The sequence below is a fragment of the Lacerta agilis genome, chromosome 15 (assembly GCF_009819535.1).
Source record: "Lacerta agilis isolate rLacAgi1 chromosome 15, rLacAgi1.pri, whole genome shotgun sequence".
Classification (NCBI taxonomy): Eukaryota; Metazoa; Chordata; class Lepidosauria; order Squamata; family Lacertidae; genus Lacerta; species Lacerta agilis.
The window spans coordinates 9,631,134-9,652,065 of record NC_046326.1 but is presented as its reverse complement, the minus strand read 5'-3'; the positions used below and the strand labels follow the sequence as shown (position 1 = coordinate 9,652,065).

The 20,932-nt window shown below is 44.2% G+C and overlaps 2 protein-coding genes across 2 annotated transcripts in view; both read right to left on the bottom strand.

Annotated features, from left to right (window-relative positions):
* Positions 1–10,995, bottom strand: part of NUDCD3 (NudC domain containing 3) — a 56,275-nt gene extending 45,280 nt beyond the window's left edge. The window contains exons 1-2 of the mRNA XM_033171497.1: positions 10,617–10,995; positions 6,902–7,218 (exon numbers count right to left, since the gene is read on the bottom strand). Coding sequence (XP_033027388.1) covers positions 6,902–7,218; positions 10,617–10,814 — 515 coding nt within the window. The 5' untranslated portion in view covers positions 10,815–10,995. The remainder of the gene's footprint in view (positions 1–6,901; positions 7,219–10,616) is intronic.
* A 2,421-nt stretch (positions 10,996–13,416) lies between these two features.
* LOC117060265 (melanin-concentrating hormone receptor 2-like) lies at positions 13,417–19,055 on the bottom strand. Its single transcript, XM_033172477.1, has 3 exons — positions 18,315–19,055; positions 15,508–16,050; positions 13,417–13,921 (listed from the first exon to the last, which is right to left on the bottom strand). Exons 1-3 carry the CDS (start codon positions 18,770–18,772, stop codon positions 13,702–13,704), a joined length of 1,221 nt encoding a protein of 406 aa, XP_033028368.1. The 5' UTR covers positions 18,773–19,055; the 3' UTR covers positions 13,417–13,701.
* Positions 19,056–20,932: the final 1,877 nt, after the last annotated feature.

The following is a 20,932-nucleotide window of genomic DNA, read 5'->3' as shown; positions in this document are numbered from 1 at the left end:
AGAATTTCATTCCTTTCTGGGGAACCTTCCAAGTGCTGCATGGCAGTTGAAAGCAGAGCTCTTCCAGCTGGGACTTATGGATGCAGATATATATATACCATGGAACACTATTCCAATACATGATCATAGCAGTGAAATTTTTATATGTACAAAGATGGAAAGATTCATCATTACTTACCATGGAGGAATGGTTGTCAAAATTACTGGACTTAGCTGAGATAGCAAAGCATATACCTGTTGCCTTAACAAGAAAAAAGCAACAACTTGCTGCCACATGGGTTGGATCCATAGTTGGATCCACCCTGATATGCACCTAAATAGATACATGACATTAGGTAGACACTTGAAAATACCCTGGCATGAACCTCCACTATAAACGTATGATAGAGAGGTAGAGGGAGTCCTTCTGAAGCAGAAGTGTCTCTCACTGCAAAGCCCAACAATGACAATTTTAATCTATTTGCTTTGTTCTTCATATCAATGGCCTGCAATGTCATGTCGCTGAACTACGCATTCCAGCAATAATGCCTAGTGCCTTTACCAATCCTGTGGTATACTGAAATAGGCATGTGTGCTAGAAATCGGTGCCTTTTATAGATATCCTGCCCATCTTACTTTTACGTTTCTAAGTTTACAGCTCCAATTCTGGGTCACAGAAAGCTTCCAGGCATGCAACACTTTTGAAAGGGAACAAACAGATCTCACAAGTGTGTTGCTTTCTGCCGTTCCAGCGTAACCCAATTTTGCTTAATATAGCAGCTCCTACTATTTTCTCCTACCATGGAAAGGACAGCCAGTTCAGCTCTACTTGCAAGCAACCCCTTGTGGTTCAACTTACCAAGGCCGCCATCACTCCTGGTTCTACTTCAGAAACCTCAACCACTTACGCTGCGCCACACTTCTCCGAAAAGAGCTAATACTTGCTTCTCATCCCTCATTTCCAATAACTTCATGAGACGCAACTCTTCCAATACTAGGCCTATGTCCAAGCAGGTCTTTAGGAAGGAATCTGGCTGGTTTTTTAAAAAGCTGGAGAACTTGAACAAATAAGTGTGATCATTTCCAAATTTTCTCTTCTTCTTGTTAGCTACTCATCAGCTGGCGAGTTCGTGCACTAAATTTCTGGTGGAAGAATCTCATCTCTTTCAGGGATTGAGGTGAGGATTCACATGTCATGTACACAAACAATGGTATATTATATGTTAGCAAAAAGAAAGAAAGGAGGTAATGTAGTATTCCCTTTGGGGGAGATTAGTGTTCTTCTTTGTTGGGTCAGTCTGTCAATTTTCATCTTCGTTGGTTAAACTCCCTCAGCCTAGCCAAAGATTAAAGCATTTTCCAATCCTGTGGAAGGCTAAAATAAGAGAGAAGCAGATGCTCCCAGCCTGGTGCCCACCACATCTTATGACCACTTCTCTCATCATACCTGACCATTGTCCATGCTAGGGCTGATGGGAACTGGAATCCAACAACATCCAGGAGACACCAGGTTGGAGAAGGCTGGCCTGGAGGCAGCCAAGGTGTAGGGATATTCCAACATGAACCAACTTCCTGGTCCTAGAGAGATGTAACTTAGACCCCAGTTCCATAAATGGGGTGAAGAAAAGACTAATTTATGCAGCTAAAAACACTGTGGATCCTCTGGCTCAGACAACTATCAGCCAGAAGTTTGTATTGTTGTGCTTTTGATTTTTTAAAAACTTCTTTATTTCAATGCCATGGAAGTTAAGCACCTTCCACTCAAGCCACCCCACACCAAGTCAAATTACTAAGAAAGGGGTCTGACTTCCAAAGCATCCGCTGTGCCAACAGAAAAAGAAGGCGACCAAGAGAGTTCAGCCTTCTACATAAAACAAAGGCGCAAATGAGAATCGGGAGTCAAACAATGTAAACAGAATTCAGGAGGCTGACTGATCTGTGGCACATGTGACACTATTTTAAATACTGTGAGGCAAATGTATGCAGAGTAAAATCTAAAAGAGGGCCAAGTGAGAAGGCAGCACTCAAAATAAAAAAGGAGCTGAGCTCAGACATCGAGAACGATGGAGAGAGCTGCTTGTCAAAGCAGATGGAAATGTCTGGGCACAAAGAGTGTTGCAATTCACAGCCTCGCACTACCCAGATGGCAATAAAACAGGCACTCTTTATTCTGATCTTTCTGAAGTTGGAGACATGGAGATCAGATGGCAACATGTCCTACATAGGATCTTTTAGAGATGGAAGCCAAGCCAATATAGGCTTTGGCAAGAATATCAGTGAAATGATATCCCATCTCCTTCCATTAAGCATTTGTTGCAATACTACTCAAAGTTGTGATGTGCTGCATCTAAATGTAAGACCAGAAGGAATGAGGAGGAAAGTCTTGTGATAATGGGAAGCCTCTATATTGCTGCCAAGTTATGATTACTTTGTTGGCATATCACATGAGAAAAATCTACTTTGAGATTAGATTCGTGTTTCATTCTTGCCAACTTCCAGGAGGAAGAACACAGGTGAGCACAAAAGGTTTTAAATTTTAGATTCTACCTGTACCAAGTCTATCTAGATCAGTATTGTCTAGACTGACTGGCAGATTTTCAGCATTTTTAACAGAGGTCTCTTCCATTCCTATCTCTTCCATTCCCAGGGATTGAACATGGGATCTTTCGCATCCAAAGCATGTGCTCTACCAAGTGACCTATGGTTTTCTCCCAGTCAAGTGATACGGCACACACATTTACCACCACTTCTGTGCTTCTAAGTTCTAGAAAAACATACAACCCCACCCTCTTTCAAAAGAGATAAGGACGTTTTGGGAGATAAGAATGACCATCCTGCACAGGGGCTGTGCACATTTGTGTAAGACGTAACAAAGGTCCAAACGCTTTTAGCCAGCTGCTCTGGCACTCAACCTTTATATTTGATTTGCCCTGGAAAGACATTCCATCACCATTACTGAAAGTGGCAGTAATAAAGGCATTTCAACTAACAAACTAATTCAGTTTTCACTGAATGCATATTTTTTGTGTTCTAGAACTTGATTTGAACAGAAAACGCTAGAAAGTACACGGGGATTGTTTTGGTTAAATGTTAGAATATTGAGAGAAATTTGGGCATTCAACCTTCAGCCCAGGAGCTACCACCACTCATACACACATAAATAGTAGAATCACAGAATTGTAGAGTTCTATACAAGGGTCATCTAGTCTAATTCCCTACAATGCAGGAATAAATGATGCACCTCCACATATTACTGCTCCCTCAAACACATTACTACTTATTGTTTTCTTTCTACCATCTAAACATACTCCGCATTTGAAGAAACTATTCCTGAAACTACAAGAGCAAGTATACTGACTTTTTGTACAAAATAAGCAGCAGAGATATAAGCACACCTCATCTACATACAAGATGAAGACTAATAATGTTAATCTTATTCACAGTTTGCAATATGGTATATTAGAGACATGTCTCAACTTCTGGGTGATGAGACTTGGGAAAACTAGTAAGCTGAATGACCTATGTCAGGCATCCCCAAACTGCAGCCCTCCAGATGTTTTGGCCTACAACTCCCATGATCCCTAGCTAACAGGACCAGTGGTCAGGGATTATGGGAATTGTAGTCCAAAACATCTGGAAGGCTGAAGTTTGGGGATGCCTGACCTATGTTGTCTTCATGTAAAGAGAGTTGGAAATACTATTGCAGAATTTCAATTTCCATCCATTTGTTGCTAGAAATGAACATCATAGCATCTTGCTTAGCAAGGCTCTCAGCAGCGAATTTTGACTGGAGGGAAACCTCAGAGACCTCACATATTCTTCAATATGCTTTGGAGTCTGTGTTATCCATTTAGTGGATGCCAACACCACCCAGTGGCAAACTTATACCAACTACAGTTCTGTAAGAAAAGTTGGATGGAACATCTCTGCACACAGTTCTTGAACTTTTCAGCAGCAAACACCTGCATATTAGCTAAACAAGATGAAGACCTTATCGACTAAAAGCTGTGTGTTTAGGGAATCTTCTGTTATTAGTGTACGGATTCATTAATATAACCCTACTGAATACTAGGCCTGGACGATGTATCAATACCCAGGACTGGTATGAGGGCCAGACCTTGATGGCTGCTTCACCTGGTGGCATATTGCAGGTGAAACCACCACTCCCGAGTCTCTCTACCATCAGCACCAAGTGTGTGAGGGACAAACAAGCTACAGCCGGGTGCTGGCAGCAGAGGGACTCAGGAGCAGCGGCAGTTTCACCCACAATATACTGCTGGGTAAAGCAGCCATTAAGCTCTGGCCCTCATACCACTGAGGGAGGAACAAGCTCGTTCCTAGCTCGGCGGCCTACGCAGTGTAACGGAGGCCCCACCTCTCCTCCAGCTTGCACAAGCCACAGGTAGAGAGGTGGCTCCTTTACACTTCTCTGAGGGTCACTCAGCTACCTGGGAGACATCAGGGTTCGCTCAGCTGCTGAGCGGGAGCCTTCCCGTCCCCCAGTTGATGCAAACAAGCTGCGTTATCTCTGCCCCCAAGGCGCTAGAGTGAAAGTGCCTCAGCTCCCATAGTGAGAGCTGCAGCAGTTTCAGCCCGCAAATCGAGGGCTGGGTGGAATGCAGCTTGTTTCAACATCGCAGTGTATCGTCAGATCATGATAGTTACAGGTAGGTAGCTGTGTTGGTCTGCCGTAGTCGGGGGGAAAAAATCCTTCCAGTAGCACCTTAGAGACTAACTAAGTTTGTTCTTGGTATGAGCTTTCGTGTGCATGCACACAGCTCATACCAAGAACAAACTTAGTTGGTCTCTAAGGTGCTACTGGAAGGATTTTTCTTTGTTTGTTTGTTTGGGCCAGATTGTGATGTTTGGCTGGCTGAAGGCAGATCAAAGGGGCAGCACTGCTACTCAAATGAGCAGCCACAGTTCATATAACACATTTCACACCTTCAGAAAGCCTGCTCCGCACATACAGCCTCAGTAATTCTTACAAAGCTGTATGAGGTAGGGTGATCATATTTCAAATAGAACAGTGGTTTTCCCAAGATGAGGCCAATGGCCAAGGCAAGATCTGAAGACCAGCTCTTAGCTCACATTCGTCATCACTATATTAAACACTGCTTTGCTTCCAGAGTAAAAATGCTCCATCCTCTCATACACTAACACTAGAAAATAGCGCCCAATAGGATCTTTTCCCCATTCCAACACTCCACAGGCAATTGTGAAACCATCTTGTTCAGTGTTTGGGATGCAGAGATTGGTGGTTTCTGGCTTTCGGCAAGCTGCCTTTCCAAACCAACAGGTAGTGCAATATCCGCAATGGACGCCAGGATTCTAAGAGATTCCATTGACAGTAAAGCTTCCCCCCATCCTGCAGCCATACCATCAAACTGATACAGAGCCTCATTTCACCTTGCCTTCCTAAGTGACTAGACTACCAACAAAGGACTTACATGGCAGTACACAAAAGCTTTTAAGTTATCAGTACCTTGAGAAATACACTCACCAGCTGTGTCACATTCTGCTGCTAGCACATGCAGCTTGGGATGTCAGTAAAAAAATGCATTTCAAAAATTCAATTTCCAATATACTTTTGTCTGTATCACACATACAAAACTCCCTAACACGTCACAAAAGAATTCATCCAAAGCTAATGAGTGTCTACTCACAAAATTAAACATAATTTGTATTAATTACACTCTGAAGTACTATTTCCAAGGTGATTAGTCTTTAAACATTGAAAGCATCTTCCCAGACCCATCTTTATATTAGCAGAAACTCGGAGAAACAGAATGTAAGTGACAGGAACTAGGCATGGGTGTTAAGAGATGAGTGGAGATATTTAAGAATCAGTCAGCAACACAAACTTTTAAGTTATCCCTGGAAAAGCTAGAAATTCTATTGAAAAATAAACAAAATAAATGTTCAGCTTTTGGGTTTCACCTACAATGAAGAGCAGCAAGAAGAGCAAAAAAATGCACATATCAAGCACATAATAGACAGCAGGTTCCCCAATACTTGCAAATTAGGCAAGGTTTCTCCCTAAAGCCACCACAGGCCAGTATACTTGTTGTGGTGATATAACTAGTTTGGCAAGTGTACATCAAATAAATTCCATAGAGTATTCTCACCAAGATTTACATTCTGTGCAGCAGCCTCTCGTTTAAGCCTAGTCTACACATACAAGAGAACAGGCCACACAACTTTAGACTCCCAGTCAAAAATCTTTTAGATGTTTACTCATACAGAAAAAAACCTGCCTTGATAAAAGAAATCTAATACATCAAGGAGGGAGATTCCAGCACAGGCCTTTGTCAGCTCTGCTGGTTTTCTACCTACACAGTAGTGAGTTTGATGTGGGAGAGCATTCAAAAGCACGAATCTTGCACCTACATTCAGAAGTGAAAAGGGGCCGTAGGTCAATAGTAGAGAACACGCTTTCCTTGCAGATGTCTCAAGATCAGTCTTGGCTTCTCCATTTTTTAAAAGTATCAGGTACCAGGTGATGGGCAAGAACTCCACCTGAGGCACTGAAGAACTTCTGCAACTCAGGAGTGGAGCAATGTCATCTATTCCACCACCTCTGCCATTTACCATCACATTCTGTTGCACAGAAAATGCTCCTGTTTCTTCCAAGCAACAAGATGCCAGGCCCATGGCTGATGCTACCATGCGAGAAACAGCCACATGAAGGCTTAACTGTTAGCACATTTAGTATATATCCAAAAGGCTACTGCATAGATTCATCCATTGAAATAGGACTGAGGCCCCTTGCTCACAAATAAACATGTTTCCCTAGAGGCCCTCTTGAGAAAAATGAACCCATCCCAAGCTTACAGGCTTAGCCATAGTATAGATACATTGTCAGTTCATTTCTCTTCAGCAAAATGTTCAACGAGGTCAAAGCACCATAGCAGTCACTCACCTGGGCACCTCTGCTGGCTGACTTTCTAAGGGGGCAGCAACAGCCTCTGGTGGCTCCACGGCTGCATTGGCGGCTTGTGCATCTACTTTCTCCTCCACTGCCACGGGCTCCTGTGACTCTGTAGCCTTTCCACCCTCTGATACAGAGTCATCACCCACTGCTGCACTGATCTCAACCTCCTCAGCCACAGCTGGCACCACCTTCACTCTCTCTCCTGCAGTTGCCATGTCCTCCTCTCTTTTCTTCACTTTTTCCTGAAGTTCTTGCTGTCTTCTCTCATCATCTTGGCGGGCCAGGTGTTCAAAGTTTTTGAAAGCCTGAAAGTGATACAGCAAACAAAGCAACAACCCAACCATTAACCTATAGATAACCATAAGAGAACGGATGGAAAGGGTGGGGTTTTTTTTCAGAGGAGCAACAGAACTGCTCCTTGAAACAGACTGCTTCGTCGATGACCTACAGAAACAAAGCCATTTATATTTCTAACAAAACAAGCGCTGACGCTTTGGAAGGACAATCAGCCCACGGTATTATCATTGGAGAATGGGAAATGATACAGAAAGAACTGTACTAAACATACACTTCTAGTGAGATGATGTAGGGCAGTGGTGGGGGACTAGACACGGTCAGCAGGCCAGATCATTATCACCCCCACCCTTTATTGGCACTCACCTGGCACCACAGTGATGGCAGGTGACCTTTCTTTGAGCCCACACTCAAATACCCGACAACCTTGCCAAGCCCTTTGTCAAACACTCTGCAAGGGACCTGAAAGCCTTGCTGAGGGCCTTGCAAAGCACTATATTGTGAAAAGCTTTAAAAGAACAAACAACCAGCTATTTGTCAGGTCTTCAGAAGCCCTTGCAAAGCAGGTTCATCAACAGTGCCTGCAAAGCCCCTTTCTGCTTGCTACCTACCCCACACCTTGCCTCAGGCATAGGGGAGGTGGGCATAGCTTGGCCAAAATGGCCTTGCAGACCAAATAAGAAGGCCTGGCGGGGACCAATTAGGCTCGTGGACTAAAGGTTTTCCACTCCTGCTGTAGGGTTTCCACAAAAACTCAGGGCCATAGATAAAAAATACAAGTAGTATCTTTAAAATGCCACAACAGTATTTGCTGTATGTGTTTGGTGTTAACAGACCTGTTTAGCTACCCCTACAAAATTGAAACGTAATGACACATACCTACAACACCTTTTCTCATAGCCTTGTACGCAACCACTTGCCTGGTCACTATAGACAACAAGGAGTTAACTGAGTCCACTTAAGTGAGCAGGTTACTGCTCCTCTAGCAGCCCACCACATTTCTAAGCTGGGCAAAGTCCTTCATAGCCACATTCACACAGGGTCAGTTATTTCACAGTCACACTTGGATCTAAGTGTTTAATCTATTCATGCTTCTGATGCCCAGTTTTTATAAAGCAGCTGACAAAAATAATTCAATAGCCATTCTAGAACAGTCGACTGTTCCAAGAATAGACTGGAGGGACGGAGAGGTCGGGCTGAAGTGGATATCAATCTGAAGGCCAGACTTCTGTCTGAGACAGCATTAACAAATGCATGTAAAAAAGATACATGGGTAAGATGCGGGCAAACCATAGTCCAGTATCAAGTTGCAACCTGTAGCGTGCAGTGAAAAAGTCAAAGCCTGCTGCATTTTCACCAGACTTTGTACAAAGAAACCTGGGATTCTAGGAAGCAGAACAAGCCTGGAAAACAGCTACATGACAGCAGTAATGAGATCTAAGGAAGGGTCAGTGCAAGAAAAAACAGCTAGTTAATGCTAGACTTCTGTCCCACTGCCTTCCACTGGGATCTTTTCCCTCTCTTTTAAAAGTAAAGGGGTGGGTGGGTGGGTGGGTGTGACAAGAGTGAAACACACACAGAGAGAGACATGAAATTAAGAGAGCACCTTTTCAATTTAGGATTAGGTACAAAAGAAAACTTTATTTAATCATACTCCTACAAGGAAGTAAAAGAAGCCCTAACACAGCTTTTATTTCTAGTTATCAAAAATAAAGCTCTTCTGGTGAGAAATTTTAAAAACTTCAGAATGAACTTTTCTCTAGTTTGGTTACAGAACTCTTTGGAGGTCTAATGCTAAAAAGATAAGCATTTCTAGAAATCAAAGGTGATTTTCAATGTTAGTCATACCTGGAAACAGACCCAATGAAGTCAATGAGCTTAAGTAATTTATTGGTACATTAACTTTAAATAATAATAATTTGCTCAAATGCATTGTTATTACCTTAACTAAGATATTTTCAACTTTAACAATGGATCCTTTTAAAAAAATGGTCCCTTATTTCACAGAAAAAGGTTGGGCTTTTGCCACAGACACCTCTTAATTCAAGTCATGTATACAAAGCCATTGTATATCCACCATCCAATAAATCACAAAGGAGAGGGATTCTTAATTATATTTTGGAATCACTTAGATCTTACAAGAGAATGTTGGGTCTCATTGTTTCACTGATTTAGCCACTTAAGAATGTGGGGTATCCTATATTTATACCAATATACACTTTGAGAAGGGAGAAGAGCACCCATACTCCTCAAAAAAAGTACAACTGGTGCAATTTACAATTATTTTCAGTCTTATTTATGTATTTATGGAAATGACAGAGAAAGTCACTTTACATTTCTGGCACATTATAAATTTAATTAATTAAGGCTGCAACCTTATACCCACTTATATGGGAGCAGGCATGTAAAAGGCTGCACTTAACTCTACACTTAAGACAGTGAATAAAGAGCAAGAATTTTGTATCCAGGTAACTAAACACCCAACTGCCACCTTTTAACAAGGTGAGCTAAAAGAGGATTTAAAAACCCAAAATCTAATTCTTATCAATCTAATAAGGATTGGGATTGGAATGTGAGTGGACTGGAGCGACAATGCCATCATAGGGGGGGCACCTCACAGAGCAACATTGTTGTTGTTCAGTCGTTCAGTCGTGTCCGACTCTTTGTGACCCCATGGACCAGAGCACGCCAGGCACGCCTATCCTTCACTGCCTCTCGCAGTTAGGCCAAACTCATGTTAGTAGCTTCGAGAAGCAACATATTATCTGTATAAACAGCAGATCGACTACTGCAGCGCTTTAAAAATGGTCCGATTAGTTATTCTTTATTAGGCTTTATAGTCTCCAAGTGACTTTGAACACATTTTTGCTTTGTTTTGTTTTGAAAGGCAAACCTACCTTGTAACTGTTCAAGAAACACCCTATAATTCTTTAACTGTATACAGACGGAAAACAATCCGTTCCCATAGAACCGACCACAACAAACTCCATAGCATAAGGCTTTGTGGACTAAAGCTTTCCTTCCACCTACAAAAGCCATGGAAATAAGTCAAGGAAATAAACAACTACCTGACTTTTAGAAGACATCTGAAGGCAGCCCTGTTTAGGGAAGTTTTTAATGTTTGGTGTTTTATCGTGTTTTTAATATTCTGTTGGGAGCTGCCCAGAGTGGCTGGGGAAACCCAGCCAGATGGGCGGGGTATAAATTATTATTATTATTATTATTATTATTATTATGCCAGAATAAATCTTTATAGAGTCTTTTGTGCTGTTTTGCTGACAGAGAGAGTTAAACCTTCCGGAAACGGATACCTAGATAAGGATTCGTATGAAAGAATTTTGTTTGAAAATATATCATTTTGAGCGAGGGGCAGGGAGATGGGCGAGGAGCCACAGCCTCTCGGACTCACCCGAAGCGCCATGCACTTGGCCACCCCCGGAGGGAAGCCGAGCCGGTCGGCCGGCTGCACCAGGAGCCGGTAGAAGTCGGTCTTTCGATACAAGAAGCCGAAGAGGATGTTCAGGAACTCCTGGACGTTCCCCACATGCTGCAAGATGCCCAGCAGCGCCTGGTCGTACATGTCCGTCATAGCGGCCGCCCGCTCCATGAAGCCACCCGAGGCGGAAGGAGAGGCCTGGTGGAAAGACGCCGGAGGACACGGCGAGGCCGGTGGGCCGAGCGAGCGAACGAGCGACCAGCCTCCCGCTCCAAGCAACGAGCGCCTGGGAACTCCGACTAGAGTCCGCCGCTGTCACGGCAACCCTCACTCGATGGGGCAACCCGGTAACGTGATCGGAGCGGGCGCTTCCGGTCCGGCGCGGAAATGGGTCCCCGCTTGAACAGCTTCCCGGCGCGGCGGAGCCGGAAGGTTCCGCTTGGGCATTTAAAAACGGGCGAGCGTCTTCGACGGCTTTGTGGAGGAATTTACTACAGTACATCACTCCGCGTAGTTGAAGCAACTTTATTGGGCTCTTCCCATTTACCTGGGAGTAAGCCCCGTTGGGTGGCTTGCTTCTGAGCAGACGTGTGAGGTTGCGTTATTGTTGTTTCTTTTAAAAAACAACAACATTTTTTTATTATTTTGGCAAAGTAATAAGAATAAATAAGAATAAAAACGTGCACCCCACCCCCGAGACCATTGCATTGTAACTATGCCGCCTCCCAAAATTTCAACGCCTCTTGCGATGGTTTGACCCCCTTTCCTTTTTAACAGTACAAATTATGCAAACACGTTCCAGATCTCCTCAAAATAATTTCTCCTGCATATTCCCCATTTGCCTGGTTGTAAGCCCCGCTGGGTGGCTTGCTTCTGAGCAGACGTGGCAGGTTGCATTATTGTTCTTTCCTTTTTTTAAAAAAAAAAATAGTTTTATTTATTTATTTATTTATTTATTTATTGCCAAAGTAATAATAATAATAATAATAATAATAATAATAATAATAATAATAATGTACACCCCACCCCCAAGACCATTCCATTGCACACAAAAGCTCATACCAAGAACAAACTTAGTTGGTCTCTAAGGTGCTACTGGAAGGAATTTTATTTTTTATTTTGTTTTACCTTCTTAAAGGTAAATGGACCCCTGACCATTAGGTCCAGTCGTGGACGACTCTGGGGTTGCGGCGCTCATCTTGCTTTATTGGCCGAGGGAGCTGGCGTACGACTTCCGGGTCATGTGGCCAGCATGACAAGGCCGCTTCTGGTGAACCAGAGCAGCGCATGGGAAAACCATTTACCTTCCCGTCGGAGCGGTACCTATTTATCTACTTGCACTTTGACATGCTTTCGAACTGCTAGGTTGGCAGGAGCTGGGACCGAGCAACGGGAGCTAACCCCATCGCGGGGATTCAAACTGCCAACCTTCCGACCGGGAAGCCCTAGGCTCTGCGGTTTATACCACAGCGCCACCCGCGTCCCCTACCTTCTTAGCATTCTGTTATCATCAAAATTATCACATTAACCCTACCGTGTGGAAATCCCTTGCAGACAACTGCAGTGCTTGGAGACAAAGATGCCTTTCCCAACACAAAAACAGGACCAGCACTCTTCCTGCACACTGCCTCTGACAGAGAAGGTACAACATTGCCATTGGAGCTAGTACCCTTATTGTCCATGAAGTTGCCTAATTGCTACTTCTTCTGAGACTGAAATCCAGTGTAATTATGTGCTATGCAAGGAATTACTTTTTTTCCTCTGTCCTGTACCTTCAGAGTGGATATGTATAAGATTGCTGCCTAAAGCAGCCACAAGCTGCAGCTCTGATTTTAACGAACATCAGAACTAGGGGAGGATTTTTAACTCTTTGTTCCTGGATTACTTTTTCAATTTAGCCCTCCAACGCCTCCCTGCAAGCTGCTATTAACCCTGTAGCGGAGACTGAGGAGACTGAGGTTGGATCTACACTGATCTGGAAAACGCTGTTAAAAAAACAACAACCAACGCTTCAAGAAAAATATTCCTCCCAATGCAATTTCCCATCAGCAACAGATCACTACTCTACAGCGTCCTCTGGTGTCACACTTTTATAATGCATTCTTAATGTTATAAGTCACCAGTGTAGATTAGTCCTCACAGAAGCTAAGGGGAGGGATTTATATGGAGAAAATATTAGGACACCTCTGCAGGGTTACAGTTTAAAAGATATGACACACAAGGGGAAAGCAATGGGGAGAGAGGAGGGGGAAAGCATCCCCAAGCAGTAGTTGTTAATGTGCCACTGGAATATAAGATGCAGGTATCTTGGGGTTGTATCCAACTGAGTTTTACTCAGAGTAGATCCATTGCAATTAATCAGCCTAAGTTAGTAATGGTCATTAATTGCAAAAGGTCTGCTCTGTGTATGGATTGAATAAAGCCCCTTATCTGTTTACCATTTTGTTTGCAAATTGCGAACCTTTTTGCAAACCTAGCACCAGTGAATGAGAAAGCAGTTCAGATAGCACATCCTCATTTCAAACTCTGACCACGTGAGAACTACTAAGGTAACAGAAGGAATTGTGATAGGATAAAGTTGATTTTAGGATCAGGTTGGTTGAACATGGCCAACCAACAGGTAAGATTGATAAATAAGCACTTTTAAGTGCTCTGGTCTAATGTGTCCATCGTATAGAAGTTCCATCAACTTGATAGATTTCTCTTTTGTTCAAGGGAACACCCTGGCAAGAGCAGTCAATAGATTAGAGGACGGATATCACGACAAATGATATTTACAGGACAATTAATTTGTTCTTGTAGACTGAAACAGAACAGGCGCATTGACTTCCAGACAAAGTGAATAATTGTTTCATTTAATTCGCTCAATGTCCCTTGTCTTATTAGTCGTCACTAACAGTTTTCCCACTTGGTGCCATGGTCTTACAACAGTGCTCCAGCACCAGGCGGGTTCCGGTCTGCATCTCTCCCTCATCACCACCTTAATCCTCTTCCAGAACTTCAGGGTGTGCCAATGTTTCAAACGGAGATCTACCATAAACCAAATCAAAGAGGGTCCTCAAAACCCACTAGGTTCCTCGTGTCCATTGATGACTACATTGAATCTGGTGGTCTCAGTTACAGAAGCCAAAGGCATCTCTACTGCAAATGGAGGGCAGGCGATGCATGGAGACGCAGCATGGCTTGCTTCTGGACTGTACATTGTAGCTGTCATTTCTGGTATAGATAAGGAATGGCTTTCTCGTACTGCCCTCCACCTGGTGAAGAATCTGCAATACCTGTAAAGAAAGAGAGAGAATCTCTCAAGCATTATCTATTTAATAAGTGATATGCATAATGCAATCCTGTGTGTTTTGACTCAGGAGAATGTTCTGTTGTGTTCACTGGACCTTATGCCCAGGTCACTCTCCACAGCAGGAGTGTGGAACATTTTCCAACCTGAGGGCCACATTCCCTGCTGGGCAATTTTCCAAGGGCCACAGGCCAATGGAAGATAGAGCAGAGGTGAGAAAGGGCAGAGCAACAAAATGGCTGCAATGCCTCAAGGACCACCCCTTTCCATATGAACCTACCTGGACACTGAGATCATCCTCTGAGGCTCGTCTTTGTGTGCCTCCTCTCCACAAGAGGTCCGGAGGGTGGCAACACAAGAACGGGCCTTTTCTGCAGTGGCTTCCCATTTGTGGAATGCTCTCCTCAGGGAAGTTTGGCCGGCGTCTTCATTATACACCTTCCAGGTGCCTGACTGGCATCCGATGAGCTTTGAAATGTGTTTGGTAGGGAGGATTATTGGTTTGTTTCTGTTCTAATTTTTATGATGTATTTTTTAATTGTAATTTTATGCCATGAACTGCCCTGAGACCTACAGGTATAGGGCGGTATACAAACCATTATTACTATGGTGATGACAATGATGATGACGACGATATCTTACTTTGGGCTCGTTTCCATTCATACACCCCTCTCTTTATCCTCCTTCCCCACAAACCAAGAAGCAGTGTCAGAGTTCGAGGATACATTCCAGTCCAAGCAAAAGCATTCCAGGGGAGTGTGAAGCAGGACTGGTGAGGGGCGTGCCATGGGGAGATGTACCATGGCCTGTAGAGAGTCCTGAGGGCTGCACTGAGATTCCCCATCCCTGCTTCACCCTTATATTAAAGCTTGCAGCATCCTTCTGTTAGAAGAATTTTAAGGTCTCATTAATGCACACATATCTAAATATATGAACCATGTTCCTGAAATAGTACGGGAGAGCAATCCTGAAGCCGTTTTGACTCTCCCAATGACCTCAAATATTCCTCTGCAGGGAGGGAGGCAAATGGGAAAAGCCTCCCCATTGTCTTTTTGCTTGCAAACCCTGTCTTAAGGGCGTATTTGTGTATGAATAGGGTGAGCCTGTGACCTGGATTCAGGAACTAAAGTATTAACCGTCACAAAAGAATGGACAGGCTGCCCAGGTAATGCAATCAGCAACCCTTATCAGGTATCCTGGCAGGCAGGATTTCTGCTGTAGACCGCCTCCTGTGATATATGTATGATGATTTTGGGGTGGTCTTTGGCTTAGGGGGTTGGGCAACGTCAAAAGTCTTTAAAGTTTCCTGCACACTTTTGTTCAGGGTCTCTCCCTCCTTGGAAGGAGGGCAGGGGACTCTGTTGCAACAGAAAAATAAATATCTGCCTTGCTTTCCACTGGATCCTGCCTCTATCCATTCTTCTCTGACTTAGGGGACTCGGATTGTCCCCTGGGGAGTTGGACAGCAAAAGCCAAACCCCAATTTTTACATCACTTCTCACATTAGGAAGTCACCCTCTACTGAATTAGCCCTTTCCCTCCACCACATCCCCTCCTGTTCCTTGTCCCCACCTGGACTGGGTCATCCTCTCGCGGAAGAACTCGGTGCAGAAAATGACAAGGATGGGGCTGACACAGCTGTGGGCGTAGCTGAGGCAAATGGTAGCCTGGTACAGGTAGAAAAGGGTGGCAGAGGGTGTGGCATGGAGGTTGACCAACTGCAGCACATGATACGGAGTCCAGCAGACAAAGAAGGCAGCCATGATCGTGAGGGCCATGTGGGTCACCTTCCGGCTGCGGGCGGATGGGTTCCGACGCACCCGGCGCATGGCACGGAAGAGGTGCTGCAGAGTCAATGAATACAGTACAGTGATCACCACCAAGGGGAACAGGAAAGCCAGCAGTGACTGGTAGAGGGTATACCAGTATACACTGTGGGGACCTGGTAAGTCAAGGAGGCAGATCTCAGTCTTGTTGTCCCAGTGCACCCGGGCATAGAGCATCGCAGGGGTGGCCAGAATTAAGCTCCCAGCCCACACACCAGCGTTGATCAGAGTTGTGCACCGCAGGGTCCGTTTCTGGCCGATGGTGGACGAGTACACAACTGCCACGTACCTGGAGAGAGAAATGCACCGGCGTCAAGGATACAGGAGACACAGGGCGGCACATTCCACAAAGGAGACGAGGCGTATGTCCAAATATCCGCAAGAAACGTGCACAGTGACCATGGTAACTCATTGTCGGTGATTATTGCGGGAAGGATGTGTAAAAATTGTTGCTGGGACTGCCATTTGCAACGGAAGAATCGGATGGGAAATAGAGCAGCTGTTCTTTTTTTCTGCAAATATAACAGAAGGGAAGGCAAACCTTGCCAGCTGACATTAAGACTATCCCATCGATCCTAACTTAAACCTATAGCTTAATGTGCACATATAAATGAGATTGACATTAATAAGTCATGTGTTCAAATGTAGACAAGGCAGCGAGGACTTCGCACTACTGGGTAGAGGGTGGTAAGTGTTTTGTCCCTGCAGGATCCATCTGTTAGCCTCTACACCACAGGGATATAATTTAAGAGGGCAAGAACATCTGCAAATTTAAAGGATTCCTCCAAATGACAGTTAATACGAGCAATAATTTATTCCGCTTTACTGTCTATGTGCCATAACTTTCCCATAAATCAGGCCTAAACAGCAGGTTCATAGCTGTCAACTTTTCCCTTTTCTTGCGAGGAATCCTATTTGGAATAAGGGAATTTCCCTTTTAAAAAGGGAAAAGTTGACAGCTATGCAGGTTACTTCCAGATCAAGCATGGCACTCCAGCCACTGACTGTAAACTGTAAGAAATAGAATACAGTATGTCCTTACTTTTGCATCTGTCATCCTGCAATTTTAGGAACCAATAATAAATAGGGAAACTTGGCAGGACTTGGCTAAAAGAGACTGGACTCACAAGAGTGCAGACCATACATTCCAAAAGGAATATATGTAGCTCTCTTGAGTGGGAAAAATGTATGAGTCTATTTCAGCGCTAATGAGTAGTATCCTGCCACTATGAAAACAGAAAAGCTGCTTTCAGATTTGAATAACTGCTACCTTCTTCAAAGGGGGAGTGGTTAGCAGTTAGTGTTTCTTTGTCCCAATATGCATTTAGGTGACCTGTGCTCTTTTGCAGTGTATACAAGCAGTGCCGGATTTATGTATAAGCTAAACAAGCTATAGCTTAGGGCCCCACTCTCTTGGAGGCACCCAAAAAATTAAAGGAAAAAAATATATTTCACTGTTAATATACTTCTTCTTAATTGTATTTCAGTTCAACAATTACTTTGATAGAATACATATTTTGTTATGTGCAAATGGCTTTAGATACCCATTGGGTTCATAAATTACCATATAGCATATATTCAACACAAAAAACAGCAACTATTTGTTGTTGACAAAGGACAGCTGGACATATAAAGGGCCCCATTACCTCCAGTAGCTTAGGGCCTCATCAAACCTAAATCCGGCCCTGTACACAAAGCCGAGCTACATGTTGAGTTACGCACATGCTTTAAAAAGCATGCAAAAAAACCAACCCCCAGGTTGTTATTTTTTTAAGAAAATAATCATGGAGGTCCGTGATCCAGATCAGGAATGCAACACATCAGGAGAGAGATTTAATTCCACATGCCATTTACCCCCAGCACCATCTGCAATCTGTTATTTGCTCCTGAAGGTTTTATTTGCAACATTTAGAATATTTGGGAGCAAAGAGCATCTAAGTGTGTATGTGAATGGGGCGGGGGGCGGGGGTTGGCAGGATAACATTGCTGGATCAGTGCCACAGAGCTGCTTTTATTAAATACGTATTTTAATAGGTGTCTAGTTGCAAACATGATGGAATAGGACTCAGGAAGCTGAATAAACCAGGTCAGACTACTATACAACTAGCTAAGAGGTAAGGAACTGGATCATACTGCCTCACTCCACACACCGTTGCATGGACCACTTTGAAAGACCACCCACCTGTTGGTCACCTGACATCAAGTGACAACAGCAAAGGGGCCCAGTATCACTGAATGACTTTCCAGGATTTCAGGCAAACATATTTACCATCACCTACTGCAGCTTTTGCCAACCTTGTGCTCTCCAGATGTTTTGGACCACACACAGCTCCCATCAACCAGCCAGCATAGCTGTGCTGCCTGGGACTGATGGGAGTTGTGGTCCAAAAAGATTGTTGAAGACCAATCCTTGTCACTGGAAATGCCAGGAACTGAACCTGGGACTTTCAGCTTGCAAAGCAAGCACTCTGCTACTGACCTATCTATGGTCCTTCTGAGTCTCTTCTGAATTAGCATACCATGTTCATCCTGCTCTTCTACCTTGGCTCCTACCTGTCTACACACAGCAGAGTGACAATGCCCACGCTACTGAACTGGTTGCTGAGGTCGATGGTGGTCGCAGCCCAACACAGAAAGTCTCCAAAAACCCAGCCTTGCTCCTGCAGAAGTTGGTGGATGACAAACGGCATACCAAGCAAGAAGAGTAAGTCAGCTACCGCCAGGTTCAAAATGTAGATGTCGGACACTACCTTCTGCTTGCAGCCCAGCACAACCGAAATCACCAGCCCATTGGCCAGAACACCGGAAGCACAGATAAGGGCATAAATGGTGGGCAGCACAAAGCGGACAGCTGGCCCTGGGAAGCTGCTGCCAACAGCCAGCGTGTGCTCGCTACAGCCTGGTTCCAGCTCACAATCCCTTTGAGAGTGGTTTAGTATCCATGGATTAAGACCAGGTGATATGTTGAGGCCAGGAGAGAAGTCGCGGACTCTGTCCAGCAAAAGTGCCATGATGGGCCCTGGGCAAGGGATGGAGCTGTCCTGGTTAGCCAAGGAAAATCCACCATGGCCATTCAAAGGAGCAGAAGGCCTCTGTGCCGGAGATGAATGCCAACTCTGTGTCTCAAAGCCCAAACTGAAAAAAATGCCAGCCTCCTTCCTCAGTAGAAGCTGTATGGTTTGATGCTGGTGTGCACAGGGATAAACCTTGAAAGACCGTTGTTCATCTTTTGGCAGAAGAGTATCATATGGATCAAACCCAGGATGAACTCAGCAGCTGGGCTCCAACCCACATGGTTCTTCTTGTCTTGTCTCAGGTGGTGTGCCGTCTAGAGCACTCTAAAGAGGGAATGTTCCAGTTGCCTCTTGGAAATCCTAGAAGACAAATCAAGGACTTAGGAACATAGGAAGTTGCCTTATACCAAGCCAGACCAATGATTCATTTACAATGATGGGCAGCAGCTCTCCAGAGTTTCAGTTGGGATATTCCCATCACTTCCTGGAGAAGTTAGGGAATGAACAGGGCTGATGCTCTACCACCGAGCTATGTATGTCCTTCCCACTTACCGGTAAATTAAAATAACAGCCAGCTACCAAAGCCAGCAGCCAAAAACTGTCCATTCATTAGAGGTCATGAAAAGCACATAACATGGGGAAACCCAGCCAGATGGGTGGGGTATAAATAATAAATTATTAATTACCATCATCATCTTTATTGGAGGATATATTATCACATGACTCAGCTAACAAACATTTACAGTTCCTCAGTGCAATCTAGATCAAGAATAGAAAATCTGTTTTACCCTCCAGGTATCAGTGGACCACAGTTCCCATAATCCATGAACATTTTCCATTTTGGCTGGGGCTGATGGGAGCTGGAGTTCAACATCCACAACATAAGAAGTACTCTGTTGTATCAGGCTAAAGGCCCATTTAGTCTAGCATCCTGTCCTCCCAGTGGCCAACCAGTTGCCAATGGGAAGCTCAGAAGCAGCTCAGAATGTAACAGTATTCTTCCCACCTGCAAATCTCAACAGCCAGCATTCAGAGGTATACTGACTTCAACAGTGGAGTTAGGGCATAAACATAATAGCCAGTAGCCACTGCTGGCTTTAGTCACCAAACTCTGCTCTACATCAGGGGTGGCCAACTCCCAAGAGACTGCGATCTACTCACATAGTTAAAAAACTGTCAGTGATCTACTGGCAGTTGATTTTTTTCAGAGAGGAGGTAAAACGTTGAACTTTTTTTTAGGGGAGCCACAGTTGTTCAGCTTCTTTGGGGGGAGCCAATGATCTACCAGTGATCTACCGCAGACGTCCAGTGATCTACCAGTAGATCACAATCTACCTGTTGGACATGCCTGCTCTGGATAAAGGAGTGTTCCATGCAGCCCAATATCCAGGGGAAAAGGTTACAGGGAACCACGCAGAGGGCCTTTTTGTCCCTGTGGAACTCCCTCCCACCAGATGTCAAAGAGAACAACCACTACCAGACTTTTAGAAGACATCTGAAGGCAGCCCTGTTTAGGAAAGCTTTTACTGTTTGGTGGATTACTGTATTTTAATATTTTGTTGGAAGCCGCCCAGAGTGGCTGGGGAAGCCCAGCCAGATGGGCGGGGTATAAATAATAATAATAATAATAATAATAATAATAATAATAATAATAATTATTATTATTATTCAAACAGTGAGAGACTTCAAGGGTGCCAGCAATTACCTTGTGTTAAGTTTCCCTTGGAATGAAAGTCACAGGAGACTGTGGCGTCTTTTTGATATATGGTTTTATTTACACACACACACATACATACACACACACACAATGGGAGCATAAGATGGAAGGGCTCAGAGCATCAGATCTCGCTGCCCCACTAGGTTTTCCGGAATCCCCCACCAAAAACCATAGCTTTGGTTTCAGCATAGAGTGCAAGGCCAGCCTCTGTGTCTTTTCCACTCTAAGTGAGATTACACCACCCAGGCCCCTGGTCTATTGATCACCAACCCCTAGGATGACCTGGTATCCATGCAGGTGGGGAAGGTTTATCCCCTCCTTCTAGAAAAGCATCACTCACTAGTTAAGTATTTATATGACAACACATCTATTCTTGACCAACTATTTAGACATGCAAATAGGATGCTTAAGAGGCTGCTGGCTAGGACCATTAGCTTAAC